General features: G+C 41.8%; 3 protein-coding genes and 1 pseudogene across 4 annotated transcripts; 2 read left to right on the top strand and 2 right to left on the bottom strand.

The window, feature by feature from the left end:
• Nucleotides 1-56: 56 nt before the first annotated feature.
• LOC116313062 (testis-expressed protein 2-like) lies at nt 57-10577 on the bottom strand. 2 transcript variants are annotated; one of them, XM_039610650.1, is made up of 13 exons: nt 10205-10577; nt 6431-7318; nt 5964-6352; nt 4759-4959; nt 4172-4454; nt 3789-3976; nt 3006-3206; nt 2100-2199; nt 1526-1658; nt 1294-1431; nt 965-1174; nt 720-840; nt 57-542 (listed from the first exon to the last, which is right to left on the bottom strand). In XM_039610650.1, the coding sequence occupies exons 2-13, from the start codon at nt 7170-7172 to the stop codon at nt 396-398; spliced, it is 2853 nt and encodes a 950-aa protein (XP_039466584.1). In that variant the 5' UTR covers nt 7173-7318; nt 10205-10577; the 3' UTR covers nt 57-395. The 2 variants fall into 2 exon arrangements, with proteins under 2 accessions (XP_039466584.1, XP_039466583.1); XM_039610649.1 differs by having other exon boundaries at nt 5964-7318.
• Nucleotides 10578-14897: 4320 nt separating this feature from the next.
• LOC116313079 (zinc finger protein 184-like) lies at nt 14898-19051 on the bottom strand. The gene is made up of 2 exons (XM_031730650.2): nt 18652-19051; nt 14898-16853 (listed from the first exon to the last, which is right to left on the bottom strand). Exons 1-2 carry the CDS (start codon nt 18803-18805, stop codon nt 16054-16056), a joined length of 954 nt encoding a protein of 317 aa, XP_031586510.1. The 5' UTR covers nt 18806-19051; the 3' UTR covers nt 14898-16053.
• A 309-nt stretch (nt 19052-19360) lies between these two features.
• On the top strand, nt 19361-21608 carry LOC116313072 (methionine-R-sulfoxide reductase B1-A-like). The gene is made up of 4 exons (XM_031730644.2): nt 19361-19481; nt 20037-20179; nt 20624-20738; nt 21098-21608. Exons 1-4 carry the CDS (start codon nt 19427-19429, stop codon nt 21115-21117), a joined length of 333 nt encoding a protein of 110 aa, XP_031586504.1. The 5' UTR covers nt 19361-19426; the 3' UTR covers nt 21118-21608.
• A 176-nt stretch (nt 21609-21784) lies between these two features.
• On the top strand, nt 21785-23664 carry LOC116313080 (annotated as a pseudogene).
• The last annotated feature ends 342 nt before the right edge of the window (nt 23665-24006 follow it).

Below are 24006 nucleotides of genomic sequence, written 5' to 3'. Positions count from 1 at the left end.
TGCTTCTAATCAATAAGGAACACATATGGAAGTTTTCATCAAATTTTATTCTTTCCTGGATGGATGGATGGATGATAGTTGGCTCAAACAGCATTCCCTTTTAAAAATACATCAATAACCCTTTAATTTTGTGCAGTTAGCGGTTGTCAGCATTTTAAAAAACACTTCTCTTGTCAGTAATGAACTTCACAGTAGGGGGCACTGCAGCATCATTCTCACAGTCACGAGGTCACTGCTGAGCTCAGCGAGGCTTCAGGAGACATTTGTCCTGCACTGGTAACAGAGAACCCACTCAAGCTGGGACCCAGCTGCAGCAGCCTCTGAATCCATTAGAGATTCAGGATAATAGCTGAACATCAGCAATTTTGCCTCAACATCTGAGGCATCAGCCGCGCCTACTCTGACAGGTACTCCTGAGACTCCATGGACGACTGCTGGGATGAGGAATGGATTGAGGAATGGTGGGATGCGGGTGGGTTGTCCAGTCCAGATGTCATGAGGGGCAGATAAAGATCATCCATGTTGGGCATGACAAACACTTTCTGTTGAGAGACAAAGGACAACACAACCATATTTAATTATTAATGCAATCATTAGACGTTATTGTCAAAGACACAGGAAATTTCTGCTCACGCTGATATCAATCTGTCAGAACATAAATGCATGAATTATTAATCAGAATCATCCCTGTGAGCAAACGGAAACACTGATGGACTGACCTGGAACTCACACTGCAGTTTTTTCTCAATCCACTCAGTGACATGAGTGAAGGTGACCTCCCTCTCCCCCAGCATGGGACGCACGTGAAGGTCCAACCTGGGAGGCAACCGGAAACTGTACCTGAAAGAGAGCGGCTATCAGCATGGTGTATAATGGATAAAGAAACAAAACCTGCAGTTTGCATTGAATTTCTCGATGGTAATTAAATTTAATTAAGTGCCAAGAGAGCAAAGAGAATCAGCACCATATCCTGTCAGTAGGAGGAGGAGGGATGTTGATGGCCAGCGTCCCAGAAAGCTCCAGGACCTCAACGCTTAGCATCAGGGGCATGTTGGAGACCTCAGATATCTTCTTTCTTATGTACTCATTCTCTGTGGCTTTCTGGAAGTATTTGGACTTTGCTATCTTGTCCACGAATCTCAAGATTTTCCTGCTTGTCCTGCCACCTGTGTGCCTGTAAGGGATAAAGACCAAGAACCACAAATCAATAGGGACTGCCTTGTAGTGATGAACTGTCATCACCATGCCTTGATATTTCTAAGTGGAAAAATTCTAAATAAGTTTTTAAGTTACCCGTCGGCTGCCATTACAGGACTCTTGTCTCCCACGCATCCCTGTAGCTCAGACGGAGGCACCTCCTCTTCATCAGATGACCCTGCGCTGGATGACTCTTCATCACTATCGGCCAGTATACACAGCTTCATCTTAGAGCTGAAAAAACATAACAGTTCTAGTCATCATATCAACCTGCATAGGTTAAAAACACATTTCTTCGCAAACACTGAAATGCTAAAGTGGGTCTCACCCCACTTTCTGGGTCTCTGGTACACTGTGAGCCTCATCCTCTCCCTCTTTACCCAGCTTACACAGGTTCATCTTGGTCTCCAGGGTCATCTGAAGGCAGCCGGTGTACACCAACTCTAGCTGTAGCCACAGACCTTGGGGATAAAGGTGTGGAGAAAAAAAGGAAGGGCTTAAAGCTTACAGCAGCTGAATTCTTAATTAGTTCAAAACCCTGAGTTTGGTTTGGTCTCTCTTCTTAATCCGGTTTGGCACAGTGTTGTGCAGAAGGGACATTAGACTGGTGGATGATAGCTTCGGCTGGTTATTGTTGGTCGACGATAGCTCGGGCTAAGAGGATTGCTAATCGCTTCAGCGGGAGACAATGGAAAGCTTTTAGGACGGCCATGACAAACCAAACTCAGTAATGAAACAAATGAGATCTTGGCCTGTGCTCACAGCAGGAATGCGACTGAGAAAGAGATCTGGGTATACGCTGTTAAGTAACCCCTGTGTCTGGCTACTCCTCGCGTGCAGTTAAAATTAGTGCATTAGAAAGTACTTGACAAATGAAGGATATGAACACAACCATGGTGTACCTCTGGAGTCCAGCGTAGGTTTGGATGTGCTAAGGATATGAGGTAGGCAGGTGCCCATGTCCAGATCAGCCAGAGTCAGCTCATTCATGAAGTACGGCAGCTATAATGAGACAAAGGGAGTCTTTTATTAGTTTATTAGTGCATTCACGTCAGTAACAGAAACCTCTTAAAATATAGTCAGGCAAAAGCACAGCAGAAGTATTACAAGGCGCGCTAATTACCTCCAAGAAATGAGCGAGTAGGGGAAACTACACTGTGTGAATATGTGTGTGTCTGTGCAAGAGAGAAAAAACCCAGAAGGTCTGGGTCACAGAGGAGTGCATGCAATGAGCAATGGGATGCTGCAGGACCATCAGTGCTCCTCTAAGCACTCTCCACCCATTGCCCTGGGAGCCAGAGGGAGTGCATTATCAGCAGACTCACTCTCTCTCTCTCTCTCTCACACACACACACACAGAAAAAGAGAAATGCAGCGTTTGTGCACTTTATGTCATGTATTTTGACCTCTGACCTGATGTTCAGGCTGTCCTACAGTTTATTTAGTTTCCATCTCTTTAAGTAGCCACATCATTAGTCACAGTGACACTGCTGATGCTGTGGTATCTGACTAAGCTTGAAAAAATAAATAACATTTTCAGCTCCCCCGTGCCAACTGCTAACTTTTTGTGATCCATGAAAGGCAGCACAGAATGAGCAACACCCAACCTCTATGGTTAGTGTATCTGTTACCTCTGTTTGCTAGTATGATTGGGGTGCACATGCCCTTATAGAGCAGTAAACCACAGGCGTGATGCATCACAGCAGTTCTGGTAGCATGCAGGGGCCAAACATTTGATTTTTTATGTTTCTCTTTCCTTTAGTTTGCTAAAAAACACCTAACTTACACACATTCTCATACACCCTCACCTTGATCTTGCTGAGTTTCTTCTGGATTTTGTGCGCCACCTGATCGGCCCAGTATTTCTCCCGGAGAAAGTCCCAGAAGATTCTTCCCACCAGACAGTTAACCCAGGTGGGCTCACTCTCTGCAGAGAATTCCCCCGGCCCACTACCTGCACCAGCCTCAACTCCACCCTGACCTCCAGAACCATGCTCTTTGGCGTCAATCTGCAGGAAATATTTTTTTAAAAATGAGACATATATGTTGGCACAAACATTGTTCAGGAGTAAAATGACCAAATAGGACTGAGAAACGAAATACACATTCCCACTGTCTTCTAAAATAAACCCCACTTTCACTTTCTGTGCCACCTCCTCTAAACATCTGAACAGACTGTCCCTCTGTGGGGGTTCCAATCCCAAACCGCCTAAGCCAGCATTAGAAGCACAGACAAGTATGTTCCAGTCACAATGAGTTACTATTTATAGTTTTCCAGCCAGGTGATATCTGATATTGCTGAATAGAAAAATTTGGTCCAGTCAGCAGGGATGTATTTAGCTGAGCCAGCATTCTGGACAAATCTCATGTGAGCACAGAGAACATTATAAAAGAAAAGTGGACATAAAGCAGCTCTGATCAGTGGGGGTTATTGTGACATGAGTTAAACAGGGCTAAGAAACACTGCTATATCTCCCCCCGATGGAAAAAAACCCCAATTTAAATGGAACCTGAAAAACAGTGATGGGAAGTTTACAGTTTACATCACTTGGAGAGATGCATGATAGTCGATCTAAAGCTTTTTCACTGACCTTCTTGCAAGTCGTGGGGCTTCCCTTGTCACTGTGGCAGGGGCTGGGGGTGGGATTGCAACTTTCTGAGCCCATTAGCTGAATCATGTAGGAGCTGTAGTCCAATAGGGTTCTTGCTTTCATTGCTCCTGGGAAATCAGGCAGCTCCTCTGTGCTTTCTTTAATGGTCTCTCCACTGCTTAGTGTTTCTGTGTGACACATTTGAAAGTAAAGAGTTGGTGAATCTAAAAATACTGCTGAAAGAATGATAGAAAAAGGCAAATTTGGCATTGAGTAACTTGTAGTACATGTATTTTAAATGAAAGAGGTGACATTTCCGGGCTACAAATAGTATCGCAACCAGGTGAATTTCTCCATATCACTCAAACAAGACGTCTTCTTACCTGTGTTTCCTTCATCGCTCACACTGGTCTGGGCTCCGGCTCTGGAGGCTGACACAAAATGCTGGAACCACTCCTCCTTCTCTCTTCCAGTGCGCCCAAACAGGTAGAGGGTGACGGGAAACTGCTGGTGGGGATCTGTGTTTTTCTCTGCCCTTTCTTCTTCGGTTTCCTGCCCTTCAACCACGCTTTCCTCCCCTTCCTCCCCCTCAGCCAGAGTGATGCAGATTGGGTACTTCCTGTTCCATACCCTCTTACGAGCCAAACCAGGAGGCACCAGAGACACCTGAAGTAAAAATTTTCAACAGAAGGACAAACTATTCATTTCATTTCTGTTCCATCTGCATTTATACAACATGCTCAAAAGAGATACTGGCAGCAGTGAAAGCACTGCCAGTGAATGTGTGTTAACTTTACTCTGTTACCATACAGGGAGAGCTACTTTAGCTTGCCTCAGTGGGCAGGTGAGGTCAGGTTTATTCGTTTTAGTCATAACTGTTTCAGTGGTTGCAGAGAAATAAGAGCAAGGGGTTCAGGTGGTTTTAATTTCCCTCTGAAAGGCAGGCCTGCTTTCTCACAAATGAACTGACCTTACAGTTAGCCAGCTGGTAAGTGCGTGAATGCAGAAACACGGCTTTGTGGGGTGTCTCGTCGAAAGAAGCCCACCGGGCGATGTTGGCACGTGGGTATGCTAGTTGCAGCCGGCTGCCTTCCAGTGTAACATAGACAGAGTGTGTGATGGAGGGGTGGAAAGTCTCAGGGTCATAGCTGTGTGTCTCATTCATCCAGCCCTGAAAGTGAGTAATAAGAATATATAATCCAAAAGGACAGAATTCAAGCAGAAACCTCTGCAGCCACAAACCACTTTATGTTTTCTTGGTAAAACTAAAGTACATCTATATTTGTATTTGTATTGAGGCTGCATTTAACTAAGAGTTAACATTTAAGCGTTAAATACGGCAAGCGAGGCAAAGATTGTACTGTGGCAAATTAGATCCACAGCAAGTGGTGCAAACTGTGACAAACAGCTCAGCAGGAGAGGAAACACGAGCCAGGGCACAATACAACTCTCACTTAACACCGCGGATGAGTCTAGACTATTGTGTGCTGTTAGTAGGTCCTCTATCCTGATAAAATTTGTCTTTTTTAAATCTTTTTAAGTATCACTGTTCTAGTCAGACTGACACTTAAGTACTTTGAGAAAGCTATTATCAGACTGCACCTCTCTTTCATGGATAATAATCGGTGCCCAGGGGCTACTTTTAAAACAGCAATTACCTAAAAACGATTCCATTAAGCACCATTCAAAGCACTATCTTTCTTTGATGCTATCTAATGCCTCACATGCCTGCTGATCTTTGATATTTTGATCTCTCATCCTGCAAAACAAACATTTGAGCATTTCCATGTAGCCAAATTAGCAAAAGGGAAAACAGAAAAGGAGTGGCTGCAGAGATTATTTTGCATACAGAGCCAGATCGGAGTGTGCGTAATCACAACAATGGCTTCTTAAACTGCAACATGTTTGTGATGGAAATGCTGTATTAATCTTTATCATATTAATGGTTGCAAATGAACACAAAGCACAGCAAAAGCAGGTGGAAAGCTATTAAAACAGCTTGATTGTGACGATACAAACTTTGCACAATTTCCTTTAGAGGGAAAACAACAGTCCTCCTGGGTACCTGTCGTCTTGATCTGCCACAGTTAGACTGCATAAGGATTTAGAGGTAACATTTAGATTAGTCTACTTCCAAGCTTATGTATAGAGTAATTTTTAAAACTCATTTATTACCTGTAGGTTGTGTAGATTTGCGAGCTCTCCGTCCAGTGGATTGTCGCTCATGGCACTGAGTTTGCTATGTAAGACCCAGTTCCTTTTGGCGACTGAGCGTTGAGGGGCAAACATGAACACCAGTACCAAGCCCAGCATAAAGCCACACGCAATCCCCACGGACAGACCTGTCACGTAGGGAGGAAGAGGCAGGACAAAGAAACCATAAGCTAGAAGGCCCACAGGAAAGAGCCAGTGAAGAGGCAAAGATGAACCCGGCACTGTCACTTGACACTGAGGGTAAGTTCTAGGATGTGTCTCTCTGGAGCTGTTCTGGCGCTCCACCACCTGAATCATATCCCCATAGGTGCAGATTTCCAAATGTTTGTCTCTGCTGTGGGTGTGCCGTTCTGGGGAGATGGAGGATTTCATTAATGAATCCTTTTGGAGTCGTCTGACGGCAGTGTCACATACCCCTTTGTGCTCACCGTCAGTTCTCCTCCGACACCTAAGGCCTCCTTCGTCGCTGCTTCCATCTCTTCCACCAGTGCTGTGGGAGGCTGGTGATTCTCCTGCACCAGAAGTCCTCCCCTGCTTGGGGCTTCCAGAGCTTTCATCCCCCATAATCTTACTCAGCATGCTCAGTTGGTCCTGCATGGCCTCCGAGAACTTCCGCCGTGTGTCCTCCAGCTCAGCGATAAGCGAACTGCCCCGTGGCTCCGTGGGAGACATGCTGCCCATGGAGGGAGGTGAAACCCAGGCGTCGTTCTCATCCATTCCTCCTGTTTCAGGTCTGGCCTCCAGGATCTTTGGATATGTAAGCTGCTTAAAAGGATGCAAATGTAGCTTGGAGTCAGACTTGGAGAGATTGACCTCTGGCTCTACACGGCGGGAGATCTCTGTGCTCAGAGACTTGACCAGACTGAGGAGGGGCTTGCTTCTTAAAGAGCTGCTCTCCCTTGGCTCCAGATCCGTGGAGGAAGATTTCACTAGGTTGGTGGTGACAGGCAGGCCTGCTGATGACTCTGATAGATCAGCTAACGAGCCTGGGGAAGAGGGGGAGTGAGGCAGGAAGAGAGGCTGGGAGCGTTGCCCTTGGCTAAGGTCCAGATTGATCCACAAACTGGGTTCAGGCTGGCTCTCCCTGGTTTCTGGTTTGTCTTTGGAAAAGGTCACAGAAGGACCCTCCTCATGGCGGTCCAGACTGAAGATCAGCTTGCTGTCCTCCATGATGGCTATTAATGAGGAGCGAAGATGAGGATGTGGTCAAACAGATGGAGTTGTAGCCCTCCGAGACACGAATGCATTGGAGACTGTAACTGCATGGACAACTGGAAAATCCTTCTCAGGGTGGGTGCAGTTCATTGTGTTGGAACCTGAAAAAAATAGTGAAAATATACTTTTAAATCTGCTGCTCTGACCTGCCCTTTATTTCTTTTCTCTCTGTTCCACTCTTCAAAACCTTTAAAAGGTCCCCTTTCTCTTGTCACTTGTTTTTTCTCTCAGTCCTTTCTGCACCTTCTCCTTCGTCTTTAACTACTCCTCTGCGGGCATAAAGGGAACTCGGCTTCACTTTGTGCTGTCAGTTCACATAATGTCTGAGTCTAGTAATGTGGAGAGGGTGGACGAGCGGTTCGTTTCTGGAAAGGAGTTATCAGCACAGAGTGTCAGCTAATCCCAAATTAGATGCAGTGTTCCACTCTGAGACATCAGTCCTGCTTTTAAGATGCTCTGAAAGATACCCAACGCAATAACAGTCTTCTACAATACAGCTATTTTTTTCCAACCACTGCCCAGTTTGCCTTAAAAGCACAACAATAAAACACTCCTTCCATAAGCTAGAGCTTTAAATGCTCAACAATCTTTAAAAACCCTTTAAATCAATCACGAGCATATATCATTGCCAGGCAGACTGTACAGTCTAATTCACTGAGAGTCAACACATCAAGCGGCTGTAATCTTCCTGATTAAAGAAGCTTTTGTAACAGGGAACTAAATCACTCAGGGCACAAGTTGCATTTGATGAATCAGTCAGTTTCAAATGCATCAATAAACTAGCTTACACACACAACACAGTGTGATCTGCAGTATCAGTCAAGCTTTATGAGCAATGTAATGTGATCCTGCTCATCTGCATCATAATAAACTAAGAAATGTGGCTATTAGTGAGCAAATACACTCATGCAAGCAAAATAAGAAGCAATATTTGAACAACGTGAATAGTAATTGGTCCTGTGTGTTATAAATGATCTTGATGAAACCAATTTTCAGGGCCTGAAAAAGAAACCGGTTAACTTGCTTTGGGTGCCACCAAATCTTTCCGTGTTTCTGCACGACGCTCATAAGGCGAGATATTAATTTTAGCACCAAGCTCCCGGGCTGTTTGTCAAATCTAATTAACCAAAAGTGCTGCTCTGTGAGTGCTTAAGCTGCCCTAGACAGTACTGCATTACCCTAATCAATTTCCACTTGCAAGTCAATTTGGATCAGTTCGTGCTGACAGGAGGAGGAAAACCTCCGCTGCTCAGTGGAATATAGAGTCAGCAGGGAGTTGGCAGCTTTCCAGGCAGGACTGTGGATGAAATTTTGCACAAGTAAGAGTGAGGAGGCGTAACCCTCAGAGGACTGGAGACAAAGGTATGGGCAAGCCTAGACCTCGTGTTCTTGGTTTGTCGTTTGGGAGTGGAAAGTGGAGCAGATATTCCTCTGGAAAGAAATATGAAGGATTAGAAGCTAAAATTAGATTCTACACACCAAAATTTTTTCTGTCACAGGAAAGAAATAATGAGCAGAAAAAAAGAACTAAAAACACGGTTCAAAGGAAACAAGCTCATTTTGTAAGAGAAAGTAAAATGCAAAGAAACTGAGACAGCAATAAATCCTTTGTTATAACAGTTTAGTAGCTGGTTAAGAAAATAATAGAGAACTGATAACTGAAAATGCAGTTCTTTAAAAAGCTGTCAACAGCTGGGCGACTCCCGGCCTTTCAGCATAAAGGCTAAACCATGACAAACTATCAGACCTGAAAACTTTCTATAAATGTGTTTTTTAAAAATGTCACAAGCTAAAAGATCTTATACTCGTGCACAAGGACACTGATGGAAAAAAGTCACACACTGAACTCTAAGAATGCACATGTCGTATTTCATAGGTTTGTAAGTTCAGACTCTATCTTCAGGTTAAGCTTCTGTTTCTTCTGTATTGCACACGTCATTTAGACCTGCCCGTACACTCAGAACATGTTTGGTCAATGCAACCATCGTCCTATATTCTCTGTAAATATTAACCACATCATTTAGTTTAAATTTAGGGGCATATTGTCTACTTGTGTGTATTTAGTATTTGCACTATTCTTCATGTTGAAGCAAAATGTTTTGTTTTATTTGCACTATGTGTATGCACTGGGGTCTCCGAGATTTGCAGTTCCATCTCTCTGAACACTTGCATACAGCTGAGATGACAAAGTTCACGTTTGACACTAAAAGCGATATCAAATGCTGTGCATGTGATAGATTCTTCCAGCATATTCTTCCAATCAGCAGACAGCAACATATGAGTCAGAATGGATTAATGCGGAGAGGGAATAATGATGGCACCAGCAGAGAGTCCCACTTTTATCCCTGACGTCAAAACGGTTTTGAATTCTGCCAAAGTGTCATGTCTCCCCTGCTCTGTCCTCCTCTTGGCCTTTTTATCCTGGATTAAGTGGGGGGAATAGGATAAAGAGGAGACAAAATAATATTTCAAATGTTATTTTTTTCTGAGAAGGATTTAATTCATTAAAATAAAATAGATTGAACTGTTACCTGGGATCATTTGAGGACTGGCCCTAGAGGCTGGCATCACACACCTTTATTTCCATGCCATCGCTGTGCTTCTTAATCTTGCCCTCAAACAACCAGTTGACCACGGTGACACATTTGGCACTGGGTGGTGTTTGTTTGGGTATCACACGGTAAGTATCAGTGGACTTGAACTGAAGCAGGTTATTAAGATAATACCTCAGGAGCTTAAAGAGTCTGTTCAGCACATCCTCCCTCAAAACTTTTTTGTTTTTTAGCTTTTAAACCGTTCCCCCCTGATAAGTAGAGCTATTTCAAAAGACAGCAAATTCACCAGTGCATGATGAGGATGAGAAAATCAGTGTCTCAAGACAAAATCCTACAACTCTGATTTTTTGGTAGCAAAAGAATCTATTCTATTGCACCGACAGAGAGATTTTTTCCTAAACAAAAGAAAAACAGCAATGCGTTAGTACTTACCTAAACGTGCCATGACTGACCATCTGCCCCTCTAATATATCAGTGGCAGAGGTTGGGTGAGGTCCAGAGTAATTTATTGCGCTTCCAGCTCAGGCTGCAGTGATCGGTCTGGATGTGCTGCAGAATGCGTGCTCTGCACACGGGGATGCACGCCACCCAGCCAACCACCTACCGCAGGAACGCTCACCCAACTTCACTCACATCACCTTCGCTGGGGAAACCATCCAAACTCCCGAGAACAAATGACTGGTGTTTAAACGCGCAGTTCAGCTTTGAGAGACAAGCGCGCCAGCGGCGGTGCCACGACTTGACATCGCCACTTCCGCCCGCTTCGGGAGGCGTCAGGCCGAAACAGAATAATGTGATTATTGGTGTCCTGGCTGCAGAGTGGAGCAAACTGTAATCCAGATTAGATCTGAGAGGCCAACAGTTGGCGGAGTGACTCCTCCTCTCTGCTCTTCCCCACAGCGTCAAAACAGAGCCTGAGCTCAACCCTCCTCTCCGCTCCACACCGCAGTCCCCGCTGTACGCAGACTTATGTAATTGCGCGACCTGGAAAACTCACGCCGGGATTAATGTTCAAAAGACTGTTTTTATGGCAATCCAGCTAATATTGAAGCCCCGCTCTCATCTGTGCGTGCAAACAGGAAACTTTTCATGACTCCCTTCTAATTAATTTACTAATTACTTAATGGACTTAAATTACGGAGTCGATCACATCATTAACATTTTTTTAAAGCTCCATATTAATGATTTGCATCATTGGGTTTGTGCTTGTGTGATTTAAAGGAATATACATTTAGAAAGAGAAGCTTTCCGTTTAGGATTAAACTCCTGCTCATTTTAACCGAGAGCAGCCGGGAGGCAATAACCTGATTTCCTGCGACTGCTTTTAGGCTGCCAGCTGTAGTTGTGCTCGACGGTTGTATTATTTTTTTTTATTATTATTATTTTTTGTGCTTCAGATATCAGTTACTTTGGGGTCCTGTACGGAAACATGCAAACAAACCAAGGGTGGATGCTAGCTTAATATAGCTTTTCGGGTAATCCACTGACAATCATTAACTATAAGTAACTGGGGTCTTAAAGGCTTGGAGTATTGAGGCACAGACCGCCTATAAAGACAACAGTGTTGCGACATGGTGCATCAGTCCTAAATTTAGTGTCTGCTGCCACCTGTTGGGAAAACAGCAGAACTCATTATTTGCTCTGTATTTAACCTCCTAACACCTAAATGGCATGCATTTTTAATTTCTATTTGGGCTGATTAGGACCTGATGAATGTCAAAACAAAGAATTACGTGATTTTTTTTTTCTTTTACCTGATTTTTTACATATGAGGACATTTGCTTTAAATTTCGATAGGACAGTGGCAGTACAATGTCCTCATGTGTGGATATCAGGCCCCTGTAGAGCAAAATTTAGTATTTTGCTCTGGATAACCCAAAATGTGATGTCCACATATGTGGACGCCAGGTCCTAGGAGGTTAAAGCAGCGTTGTTGAATGAACATCGTGTCTAAGAAAATTCCACGCCTTTATAGGGTCACTCATCTGTGTCTTTAAATGAAGTGTAAGGTTCTGGTCCTGAGTGAACCTTATCCTGACTTCAGCAAATTTAAAAACTTGTTGTTTGCTGGCAGCAGGCAGTCAAGTCAAAATGCAAAGTTTAACTCATTTACTGTTTTCTTAGTCTCCTATCACTTTAACTTTTGTGTTCATAATTACAAGATGTGTCTTCACATTTTAATAATTTACACATTCATGTAATGAGTGAAAGATCTGTGATCAGATTCTTGGATCCTTTGAGTTGTAATATGTTTCCAAGGGCGTTTCACCGAAGTGTCAACTTTAAGTTATTCAGCTACAACTGAGCAAGTATGATCAAATGTCAGATTAACTTTAGGAACATAAAGTCATCTGGTTCTATAGGATATTCACAAGTAAAATGGGAGGCAGAGCCTTCAGCTTTCAGGTTCCTCTTCTATGAAGCAACTCCCAGTTCGTATTTGGGAGACAGATGCACTCTCTACTTTAAAGATTAGGATTAAAACTTTCCATTTTTATAAAGCTTATAGTTATGGCTGGATTAGGTGACCTTGAATCTTCCCTCAGTTGTGCTGCAATAGGCCTAGGCCTCTGGGAGCTTCCAGTGATGCACTTATCATTTCTTCTTCACTCACTTTCTCTGAGTTGATGTTTATACACCATTCTGCATTTAATCATTAGTTATTATAATTTTTCTGGCTCTCTTCCACGTTGTGTGTTTTGTCCTTCCTCATCAAACCCTCGAACCAGTCTCAGTAAATGGCTGACCCTCCCTGTGCCTGGTTCTGCTGGAGTTTTCTTTCCACAAAAAGCGTGTTTGTCCTTCCCACTGTCACCAAGCACTTGCTCACAGAGGGCCATAGAGTCTTTACAATATAAAGCACCTTGAGGACGACTGTTGCTGTGATTTGGGGTTATATAAATAAAACTAAACAGAATCTTCATCAGCTCTCTCTTATTCCTTTTTCCCCCTTAAGGGATAGTTGCATGCACTCTCACCTTAACTTATGAATTCTTATGCTTTTCATGTCAAAGTTATAGCTATATCTGACAGCTCAGAGTACTGGACAGACATCTGACAGATATTTCGATACTGTATTTTGCACGTCTGACAGAAGAAGGAAAACAAAGTACATGATGATTTGTGGTGGTACAGAGCTAAATGATTGTCTGCATGCATCTTGTATGCAGACCTCCCCTGCAGGGTCTGAGGGGAAATCTAAATACAGTGTGTCCACGAGGCAGAAAAAGCCTCTTTTATCATTAAAAGGCTATTATTGGATTTAGTAACGAGGTGCAGCATCAGCTCTGGGTCTGAAAAGCATGGACGCAGCATGCTGGCTGGCCTTACTGCATATGTATTTGTAGGGATGTACTTCACAGTGATATATATTTTTGGCAAGGGAATGTTTAAATGAACAACAAAATGGGGTCCATTTGTTTTCCTGAATGGTACCTTATATATATTTTGAGGCGACTGCTTGCGGAAAAAAGTATGCCACACTCTCCACAGTGGTACGGTTTCTCCCCAGATTGGGTCCTCACATGCACAATGAGATTATCTCTGCGGTGAAGTGTTTTGCCACATTCCTGGCACACTAATGTGTGTGTGTGTTTTTTATGAGTCTGGAGTCCATGCATATTGCAAAAAGTCTTACCACAAACGTCGCAAAAATGCTTTGTGAATATTTTACTTGTATGTTTTTATTTGCTTCGTTACAGCAGCGGTGTAGCTTTCTGGTACTACGTACGTCGACTGTGTGTGCATGTGTGTCCCAATGTACAGCCAGTGAATTCCAGAGTGGAACAGAGTCTAACCCCTCTCCTGAACACTGGTTCCAGAGCCTGAGCTATGCATTGAGATGAGCCAGACTATATATAGTTGCTAACTCCCAACCTCACACACCAGGCTTGGGCTCCTTCCCCACCAGTGAGGTGACATTCCATGCACCACAAGCCAATTTTGGAGGCCAGAGATTGGAGCGCCAAGACCTCTGCCTCTGACTGCCACCCAATCCACTAAGCACCAAAGCCCTACGGCCCCTCCTGTGAGCTCATAGGACAGGGGTAGGGAACTCCAGGCCTCGAGAGCAGGTGTCCTGCAGGTTTTAGATCTCACCCTGGGTCAGCACACCTGAATCAAATGATTAGTTCATTACCAGGCCTTTGGAGAACTTCAAGACATGTTGAGGAGGTAATTAAGCCATTTAAACCAGCTGTGTTGGATCAAGGACACATCTAAAACCTGTAGGACACCCGCTTTCGACGCATGGAGTTCCCTACCCCTGTCATACGAGAACAGACCCACGGTGTAATATAAAAACAACATTCAGTGATTCAGAAGTAATCTAAATGCTACATTTAACAAAGGTGCAAAGACAGCATAGTCCGTGCACTGTCAGAAGCTGCTCCAGTTGAGAGGTCAGGTTTATTTCGTCATAACCCTTCTGATCTTTCACCTTCACTGGAGATGACCAAATGGAGAGAGATTGCAGGGCCAAAGTTCTGTGTTTCATTCATCCAACTGAAAATTAATAATCAGGGTATTTAATCCAGTTCAAACTGCAACATGAGTTTCTAAATGAGCATCAGGAAGATGAAGAAAGGTGATTTAAGTGACTTTGAGCAGCTCTAAAGGCAAACAGGGTTTTAACCAGGTGGGTGCAGTTAATAAGAAACATGAGCCAGGGCAAAATACAACACTCAGTTAACACTGTGAATGTGTTTAGACTGTTGTGTGCTTTTAGTAGCTCTTCTACACTTATAAAGTGTTCATGCTTTTTTGATCTTGTTGCAGTTAAGAAGTGCTTTGAAAAAACTATTATCAAAATGACCCTCTCTTTCATGTGTAATCTTCTGAGCCCAGGGGCCAGTTTTAAACAGCAATTCCCTCAAAACTAGTCCATTAAGCACCACTGAGAGCGCTCTCCTTGATGCTATCCACAGCCTCACATAACTGCTCCTTATTATTTTGATCTCTCATCCTGCAAAGTAAACATTCAAGCATTTAAACGTAAGGACATCACAATCTCACTTTAGCATGTCAGCATGCTGCCAGTTGCAAAATAGCACAAAATTAAATTTGCTAAAGTAGATAAAAATGTAAAGAAAAGTTATTTATTATGAGGATAGACCACATGCACAATCTCATTTGGAGGGTGGTGATCTAGTTCCCAACACACCAAAAAAGAAACAGCAATAATCGGAATGACTTTCAATGGTATTTTGCCACAATGGCAGGAGTTTAATTAATTTACTGCATGTGTGTTGGCTTTCTGAGTCTCTGATTGTTGTCTTCTTCATAACACTTTAAAAAAAATATATTTACAAAGGCCTTTTCATTACGAAATCTCACCAAATATTGTGATTACATCATGACTTTGAGTCAAAGAAGTATTGTAGTTGATAAATACAAAAAAACAAATGAAGTTTCTTTATCCTGATTTAGGCATTTTCTCGGAAATTTTACTGGAATTCAAAATAACAGGAAAACTGTTGAAAATTGAAACACAAAGAAACAAATAAGCCCCTATGAAATGTACTGAACTTCCTAATTTTGTGGCATCATAAAGACATCGTTAAAAAAATATATATATCAAAAGCTTCTTTCCCTTCATTCAAAAGACTCCCAGACTCTAATCCATCAAAATGCAAAGTTTTATCAAGTAATAACATGTTGAAAAAAACCCACATACAGTATCTACATTAGCCACAGATCTGAGACAATACACATACCAATATTACATTTAAAACCATTTACCATATAAATGTATGCACGCCATGGCTGCAGCCAGAGACAAGCAGACCACTGTAATGTTATACAGTAGGATGTTAAACCTTAGTGTCAACCGTGGAAATTAGTCTCACAACACCGCAACATCACAGAGGGCAACAAGAGCTGCAGATGTGTTGCTCTACACTCATAAAAGCCCCCTAGGCTTATTTTAAAAAACCCAAAAGAAAACAGCAAAATCATGTTAACCAACAGCAGCATATAGCTGTAGAAATGATGCAATGGTCTTTAAAGCAAACCAAACATTACGAATTGCAGTTATCTGACACCACATCAGGCACAGTCGTGTTAAGTGGACGATATTAAAAGCTATCCAGTTTCAACTAGATGGGAAAAAAAGGGATCACTCATCACCCTGCTTGTTTCACGTGTTTGCAAATGTGACTTGAGATTAGGTGCAAACAACACATATAGCAGGGCTAAGGCTTCTCTCCCATATGGGTGGTCTTGTGTCTGTTCATGTTTGAATTTTGACTAAAGCGCATACCACAAATATCGCAAGGGTATGGTTACTCCCCAGAATGGCTACTCATGTGCGTAATCAAACAGTGTTTATACCGGTAAGTTTTGCCACATTCCTGACACACAAACTCTTTCGTCAGTGTGTGTTTTCTTTCGTGAGTCTGGAGGCTGCGGACTTTGAAAAAAGTTTTACCGCAAACATCACAAAAATATGCATCTCTGTGTTTCTTTTTCAAATGAAAAACAAGTTCTTTGGGACACCCGTATTTCGTCCCACAAATAACGCAACTGGTACAATTCTCGTGGGTTTTTATGTGCTTCATTAAAGAGGCGGTGTAGTGAAAACGCTTCCCGCACAAATGGCAAAACTTGCGACCTTTTTTCCTTTTAACCGAGCAGTTCTTATAAGACAAAGCTGCTTGGGCTTTCTTGCCGTCACTGATGCGTTTTCCTTGCATCATCTTTGCTTTCTGTTTCACCGTTATGGCCTGTTCTCCTCTCTCCGTCTCCTCACTAACAGCTGCAGACAAGTATGAAGAAAGCATCTGCGTTTCATATATTTGCGTGTCCGACTGTTCTTCCTCACTTTTCACAGTTCCTGGAGGAGAGAAAAAACTCTCATTCCTATGCTCCTCCTGCTCCATCTTCACCTCAGGACTCTCCACCAGGCAGTACTTCCCACTGTAACTGCTTAGATCTGCAGTGGGCTCTGGGGTTCCTGGATTCTCAGGGCTCGGTGTGAAGTCAGACTCTTCTGTGTTTGTGGGTCCCTCGCACTCCTGCAGCAGCGGGGAGTCACATTCATCTCCATGTTGGACGGCACTGTTGGTCATTGGAAGTTCTTCAGCTACAAAGGAAAATATCCACAAATGTTACCCAATCACCTGTAGGGTTTCCTCTTTGCTTTTAAATGGAAATAAATGTAAGTGCTAGAAAATGCTGTCCTGAGAGTTTCTGGAAAAGTGCTCTTCACACCTCTAAATAGAGTTAAGAGAGACCAACATGTGAGATGTTGGTTTTATTTTTAGTTTTATTTTAGTTGATTCTATGCTGTTTATCTTGTTTTTTAATATAGGGCTGTTTTAATTTTTTATGTATTATGTGGTTTATTTATTTATTTTTGCTGTTTTCTGTTATTCTATTGTTTTTAACTTGTTTTCTGTACAGCACTTTGGTCCTGTGCTGGGTATTTTAAAGTGCTTTATAAATAAAATTGGATTGGACTGGATTAAGGCAGCCAAGCCTTAAAGTCAAGAGTAATGCGGCCCCCTCAAAAACCAAAAATCCAATGGAGTTCACCCAACCTTAAATCTTCACTCTAATCAAAGTAAAATAAAAAGTAATATATTTGCTTGAAAATGGTATTTTTTAAAAAACAAAACATAAATAAGACAGGCTGCGAGCTATAAATTGCTATTGTTACCCAGTCATATGCAAAGAGTGAAGGCCAATGTCTTTAATACGAGATCAGTAAATTTAGGTAAGGGTAATGAATAATATCACAAACTATAATATCAAAAGTTGGTCAGTGGGACCTAAGGTTTTCGTGTGGCAACCGTTTGTTTCTGGCTATCTCAGCACTGATTTCTTCTGTGTTTCAGCAGGAAAAATAAGGAAAAAGACACAAGCTGCTCCTGATTGGTGGACACAAATTCAGCACATTCAGATCAATGACTGTATTAAAGACAGTCATTGACTCAGACTGCTTGATTGGAAGAGAAACACAAAGGCAGGTGTGTATCAATGTGTGTGTGCATATATTTTTAAATAGTGTTAGGTAATAACCATGCACAACTCACTCGTGAGAGTAAACATGTGGAGCGTCTTAAAAAAATCTTTTTTTTTTTTTAAATATTTGAGGCAAAATTTTCACATTTTCAACGTTCACATTGCATTTTTGCCAAGAAATGCTTTATCTAACATATAAATAATTTATATAACTATGTAACTGAGCATACTTGTGATTATCAGTTATTACCTGGAGCACCTGGAGCTAGGGAACACTTGATTATCAGAGTATACCACAAAGTCAGACCTAAGGGATATCAATCTGCCCAGTTAGGAAGCAGGAACCATTGCAAATTAAATTCAGCTCTTTTGTTACAAACGAAAGTGATGGCAGGTACACTGGAGAACAATAAGACAAAACGGTATTGGTTTTGCAGGTGGTGGCTGCAGATGATTGCTCTCTCCTTATACTTTCCGACCATCTTTCTTCAGCTGTGTTTCTTGCTAGTGTCCTTGTCACTTCTGTCAGCATGAAACAATACTTGCAGCCAGGTTGCACAGGTAGTCCATCCATTTCTTTTATGGGGGTTTTCTTGTCGTTCCCTCACCAGTGCAACTTTTGTCACTTTCATTCACCAAAGCAGATGAAATGCATTTACGATGGTTTGTACTTCACAACTGAACAAATTGATATCCTTGGAGTAACTACCTTTATCTTATTCTGTGATGATTAAGTGCTACCTTACTATTTGTTAGCATTGTATTGAACTATCTCTCATTATCCAGGAGCACAGCTTTCTGGTATTCCGTGCGTGGACTATTTGCGCATGCGTGAACATCATTCATAGCCACAAAGCTGTTATTAAAGCTACGACTACAAAAAACATGATAAATAAATCTAAAGAATCGTCCTAAACCTGATTTCAGCTGGTGTCGCAGACTTTCCGCCTCCTCTTTAGCTCGAACGTCTGCCTCGTGCAAAACTAACGTGATGGTTTTCTCCATCTGCCCGAGGATCTCTTCAGCTGCAGCGTACAGGCGCTGGTGAACAAACAACCTGAGCTGAAACATCGTGGCGTCCGTGCCTCAGGTGGGAGATAAGAAACAAAAACAGCAACGATTACCAAAAAGAAAAGAAAAAAGACAAACTCCGACGTATTGAGAGCATCAACCCAACAGCTTATGGACAGTTAAGAAGCCACTATGTTACCTCCGATTTGGGCCTTTCAAAATTTGGGCGTACACGGAATGTGCAAGTAGAAGTCACATTTTTGGGAGTTACAACAGCAAAATACAAACTACATCGAGGCTAAAACAATCCAGAAACAAATCTAATATAAAAGCTGAACTTAATTCGTGCTCTAAATACTCTAGGTTTCACATTGATGAAGCCTTTCAATATGCGGAACATTGATGGTTCATATTTAGAAATAATTTAAAAAAAAAAGCTTTGCTGTATTTTCATATTTGCATGTTCACAAAAGGAATCACTGGATGACGGTGAAATGTGCCATACAGTCATTGATCATTACCAAAAAAAAAAAAACAAAGGAAAAAAAAAGAAGAAAAAAGTATCAGGATGCTTTTAGTTTGAAGGTCAAAAAATTGGACCGGAAGTTGTTTTGTTTGCAGCCGGTGTTCTGCTGCAAACTTCATTGTAGGTTCACACTGAACATACGGAAAGAAGAAGCAATGTCTTTTTGCTCTTTCTTTGGTGGAGAGGTCTTCAAAGACCATTTTAAGCCAGGTACCGCTTTTTTTGTTTAAACTTACTGTATTTTATTCAATGTTTCTATGTAACTTAGGTGGTTTGGAGACTGGCTTGCAATAAAGCACAAATAACTTTTCAAACTGCTGGTTAGCTCGTTTAACTCGTCCTCATTGTCCGTTTCAGGCTATAAAACCTTTTAGGAAGTACTGTTTTTATATCCATGGTCGCTAGTGATTGTGATGTAAATAGCGAAAAACGTTCAACCTGTTGTGTAACCATGTTCAAGTTACATAACAACCAGGTTACCAAACTAGATTAAGCTTCACATACAAGGATGTCATTATTTTATTTTATTTTTTTTACATATCCTTAACTAAATCTAAAAAGGTAACAATATCCTCAAAGATTAGTGTTTCAAACGATGTAAAAAAAAAATCTTTATGTATGTATGTATGTATGTATGTATGTATGTGTGTGTGTGTGTGTGTATTAAATGTATACATATATAAATGTATATATTATTTTAAAACTGCAGTAGAGACACTCTATCGCTTCATGTTGCATATCAGTCTCCTGTCTTTTATTCCTCAGGGATTTATGTGTGCACCAAGTGTGATAACCAGCTGTTCTCCAGCCGCTCCAAGTACGAACACTCTTCACCCTGGCCAGCTTTCACAGAGACCATCCATGAAAACAGTGTGTCCAAATATGAGGAGAGGCCTGGGGCATACAAGGTACCATAATTAAAGTAGTTTTAAGTTGTTAATTGACTAGGTTCTTCTTCAACTGCCCATGCGCAGTTTCACATGTGTATGATCAGTTTGAACCAGTTTGAATAGGATTTATATCACCTAATGTACAGAATTCACCTGCTTGCTGCATACATGCTACTACTGCACATTCACCTAATGTATATATTATATATAATGTTCTTCCTCTCTGCCCCCCCTTTTTGCACAAGTCGAGGAGCGTGTCAGGTTACATTTCACTGTGTGTTATACTTGTATAACTATGCATGGGACGAATAAAGCACCTTGAACCTTGAACCTACTGTCAAGCACTAGCTGGCTGCAAGTCAGAGGACTCCTGTGAGGGACTTTCTTGGCTGCTCTAAATGCTGGCAAGATTAATTTCTATCGCTTTTTTCACTTCTATCTGTCACTTTTGTCTTGTTCAAGGTGCGGTGTGGGAAGTGTAAGAATGGACTTGGTCATGAGTTTGTGAATGATGGGCCGTCCAAAGGAGTCTCTCGCTTCTGAATATTCAGCAGCTCACTGAAGTTCATCCCTAAAGGTACGAACAGTCAGGCTATTTCACCACACGAGGTTGAGACTAGTGTACCTGTCAAGTTATAATTTGTATTATGAGCCTAGGAATCGCGATTTGCAGTGAGCTCAAAGTTCTAGTGTTGTTAACCAGCTCCCATGTTATTTTTTCATCTTTAAATGTGGTTTAAAACCAGAATGTTATGGCCTCGTTCATGTGTGTAGTGTAGAGGAGCCTAAGGATGTGTTACTGCTGTGATACAGTCCTCAAAGGTACTAGTTAAAATCAAACCACAGTTTAAACATTTCTTCAGAGGAGTTTCACAGTTAACTGTGCTCATCAAGATTTACATATTTCATCTCCTTTTCTTCGTCCCTTGTCCACAGATAAAGTTGATGGACTGTAAGGTGAGATTTCAGGAGTAAGTGCTGCTGGATGGATGTCTCTTTGCATTGGTAAAGGTGTGGACAGTCAATGAAGTGCTCTTGGACAAAGCCCAGCGTGGGAGCACCAGAGCTCTGATGGATGGTGGCCTCACTAGAAAGCAAGAACAGAGGACAGCTCTCAACACATCTGCTATGCAATCATCACAGACTTTGCAACTTATTGATCACACCCTCAATGTCTCCTTGGTTTTATTTTGATTAACAGTGCAGTACACATCACAGTCGTCCCATGAATCTTTTCCAAAGATTACTCATTTTTTTTAAAAAAAACCTATTTGCCTTAAACTCTTTTGTTTAAGGTGCTTGGTGTTGAAAATCAGGGGCTACACAAACTTTTTTCATTGAATGAAATGATTCTAATGCAATATACCACTCTCTCTAGAGAGTCTTTATGTAATAGGTCACAATAACTTGAATACACAGCAATAAAAAATATATTTAAAATTATAAATAGACTATATGTTAATGATTATATTTTTATATTCATTTGGTGGATTAATTTTTTGTTCCAGTATTTGTGATCGAAGGTAAGTAGGTATGCATTTTAGTTTTTCAGAAAATTGCCACTAGGTGGAAGCAATGAGAGAAGGATCGGGCATTACACAAGAGTCACGGAGCTGCTGACACTTGATCTGTGCGCGAAGGTTTTTCAGGCCTAAGCTGGGCGACTGTAGAGATAAACTGCTTTGGCTCTGACGACTTTGACTTTTGACTGAAGTGGATAAAATGTCTTACTGCTCTTTTTCTGGTGGTGAAGAATATAAAAATCACTTCCAGCCTGGTGAGTGAAAGAAAGTGCGAGGCTGCTTGTGACTGTGTAACAAGACACTCTGCTGTGAAAATATGGACGACTGCCTCTTTCCTCGTTCTCAGGTATATATGTGTGCTCCGAATGTGGCCACGAGTTATTTTCAAGCATGTCGAAGTTCGAGCACTCTTCTCCGTGGCCGGCGTTTTCACAGACTATCCGTGACGACAGTGTCTCAAAACACCCTGAAGCTTGGGGACCAATAAAGGTAGTAAACAACATTTGTTAGGAAGCTTCATATAATAAGCTGGGCTAGATGTGATTTAACACTGTAACCAATCAGGTATAAGGTTTGGCCTGCACCATCTGGATTAAAATACTTAGGTCTGTTGTGGGAAGTGTGGCAATGGACTGGGTCATGAGTTCTTGTATGACGGACCAAGAGAAGGGCTGTCGCGCTTCTGAATCTTCAGCAGCTCACTTATGTTTATCCCTAAAGGTGACTATCAAGGGTTTCCTACATTGCAAAGCTGGTTTCATACGTTACACCCCCGCTGTCCACCTGCAACCAGCTGTTGTTTCTTCTTCTCTCTAAACAGAAAATGCTGATGGACAGAAAAGTGAGCAGTGAAAGACAAGAATTTTCCCTCCTGCTGATGTGTTCACAGCAAATGAAGTACTCAGGATAAGGTTTAATGGATCTCCTGGGCACTGATGAGAAAGTGGATACTAGGAGGAAAGGACTGGTCTAAACAGATCGTTCAACTGTGAGCATACAACACAAAAAATAGCTCAAATTCAGATGCATTGTTTGAACTTTACACTTTTTTGCTTAACTTCTCCCCTGGGCAAAGAGTGTCAAATGTTTATCAGCTACAGTCTCAGTTTAAATTAACCCACGTCTGGGAAAAAGTGTTGATGACTGTGTACCAAAGTCTAATTTGTGATTCCACCAGCTGATGGTGCTATATAGCCTAAATAATCTTTGTTTTTCTGCATTATTAGACACCCTATGATGCTACTCTGTCTTTGTTATCTGTAAAAAAATACAAAAAACCCCCAAAAACTTTTGGTTTGATTGGTCCCAACTTCTAAAGCTCTCAGAGTTTCATGACTGGAATCATACAGTCAGAATCATAAGGAACTATCTTCATTCACACTGCGCTCAAGGAGTGAGCCCTACATGTAATACCATAGTACCTGCCAAGTACCTAAAACACTGCCCCAATCTAGCTTGGAGCATTGATACTGATTTGAAGTCATATTAATTGTTAATTTACCTTATGGTTGTATGAAGGTATCACATTGTACATCAGTTCAATATATATTTATTGGCTACTTTCTTAGGTAAACAGTGCTAATACTGTGTAGGATCTTCAGAACTCTCTTAATAAAGTGCTGGTAATGTTCCTCAGAGATTTTAGTCCATTTTGACATGATAGGATCACACGATTGCTCCAGAATTGTTGGCTGCACATCCATGATGAGAATCCTGTCCGCCAGATCCCAAAGATGCTCTATTGGACTGAGATCAGCTGACTGCAGAGGCCATTTGAGTACAGTGAACTCACTGTCATGTCACAGCGTGAACTGTTGGTACAGAGAAGAATGGATTTGTGCTTTCATGCTAATTTTTTTCAGCCTTCTATTGTCCAATTTTGATGAGTCTGTGGGAACTGTAGCCTTACTTTCCTGTTCTTAGCAGATTTCTCAGCTGCACATCATTTATGAGAATCCTGTTCCACCAGATCCCAATGATAGTCTATTGGACTGAGATCAGCTGACTGTGGAGGTCATCTGTGTAAAGTGTCCTATTCAAATAAACAGTTTGGGATGATGATTTGAGCTTTGTGGCATTGTTTGTTATCCTGCTGGAAGCAACCAATAGAAGGTTGTTCCACTGTGGTCATAAAGGGATGGACATAGTCAGCAACGATAGTTGGGTAACTGGAGTTTGAAAGATGCTCATTTGGTACTAAAGGTCCCAAAGTGTGCCAAGAAAATATACCCCATCCTGTTACACCCCATCACAAGCCTGAAGCGGCGACACAAGAAGGGATGGATCAATGCTTTCATGTTGTTTACATTAAATTCTGACTAA

Source organism: Oreochromis aureus, linkage group 4, assembly GCF_013358895.1.
Source record: "Oreochromis aureus strain Israel breed Guangdong linkage group 4, ZZ_aureus, whole genome shotgun sequence".
In the NCBI taxonomy this organism is placed as follows: domain Eukaryota; kingdom Metazoa; phylum Chordata; class Actinopteri; order Cichliformes; family Cichlidae; genus Oreochromis; species Oreochromis aureus.
The sequence above is the reverse complement of the archived record's forward strand: the minus strand, read 5'-3'. Positions and strand labels throughout refer to the sequence as shown.

Coding starts and splice junctions, on each gene's coding strand:
- LOC116313062 (XM_039610649.1), bottom strand. CDS start 7,172: ATGGAGGACAGCAAGCTGATCTTCAGTCTGGACCGCCATGAGGAGGGT. Junction 3,207..3,788: donor GCCCCACGACTTGCAAGAAG/GTCAGTGAAAAA, acceptor TATTTCCTGCAG/ATTGACGCCAAAGAGCATGG. Junction 1,659..2,099: donor ACCTACGCTGGACTCCAGAG/GTACACCATGGT, acceptor TTTATCCCCAAG/GTCTGTGGCTACAGCTAGAG.
- LOC116313079 (XM_031730650.2), bottom strand. CDS start 18,805: ATGTTTCAGCTCAGGTTGTTTGTTCACCAGCGCCTGTACGCTGCAGCT. Junction 16,854..18,651: donor GCGACACCAGCTGAAATCAG/GTTTAGGACGAT, acceptor TTTCCTTTGTAG/CTGAAGAACTTCCAATGACC.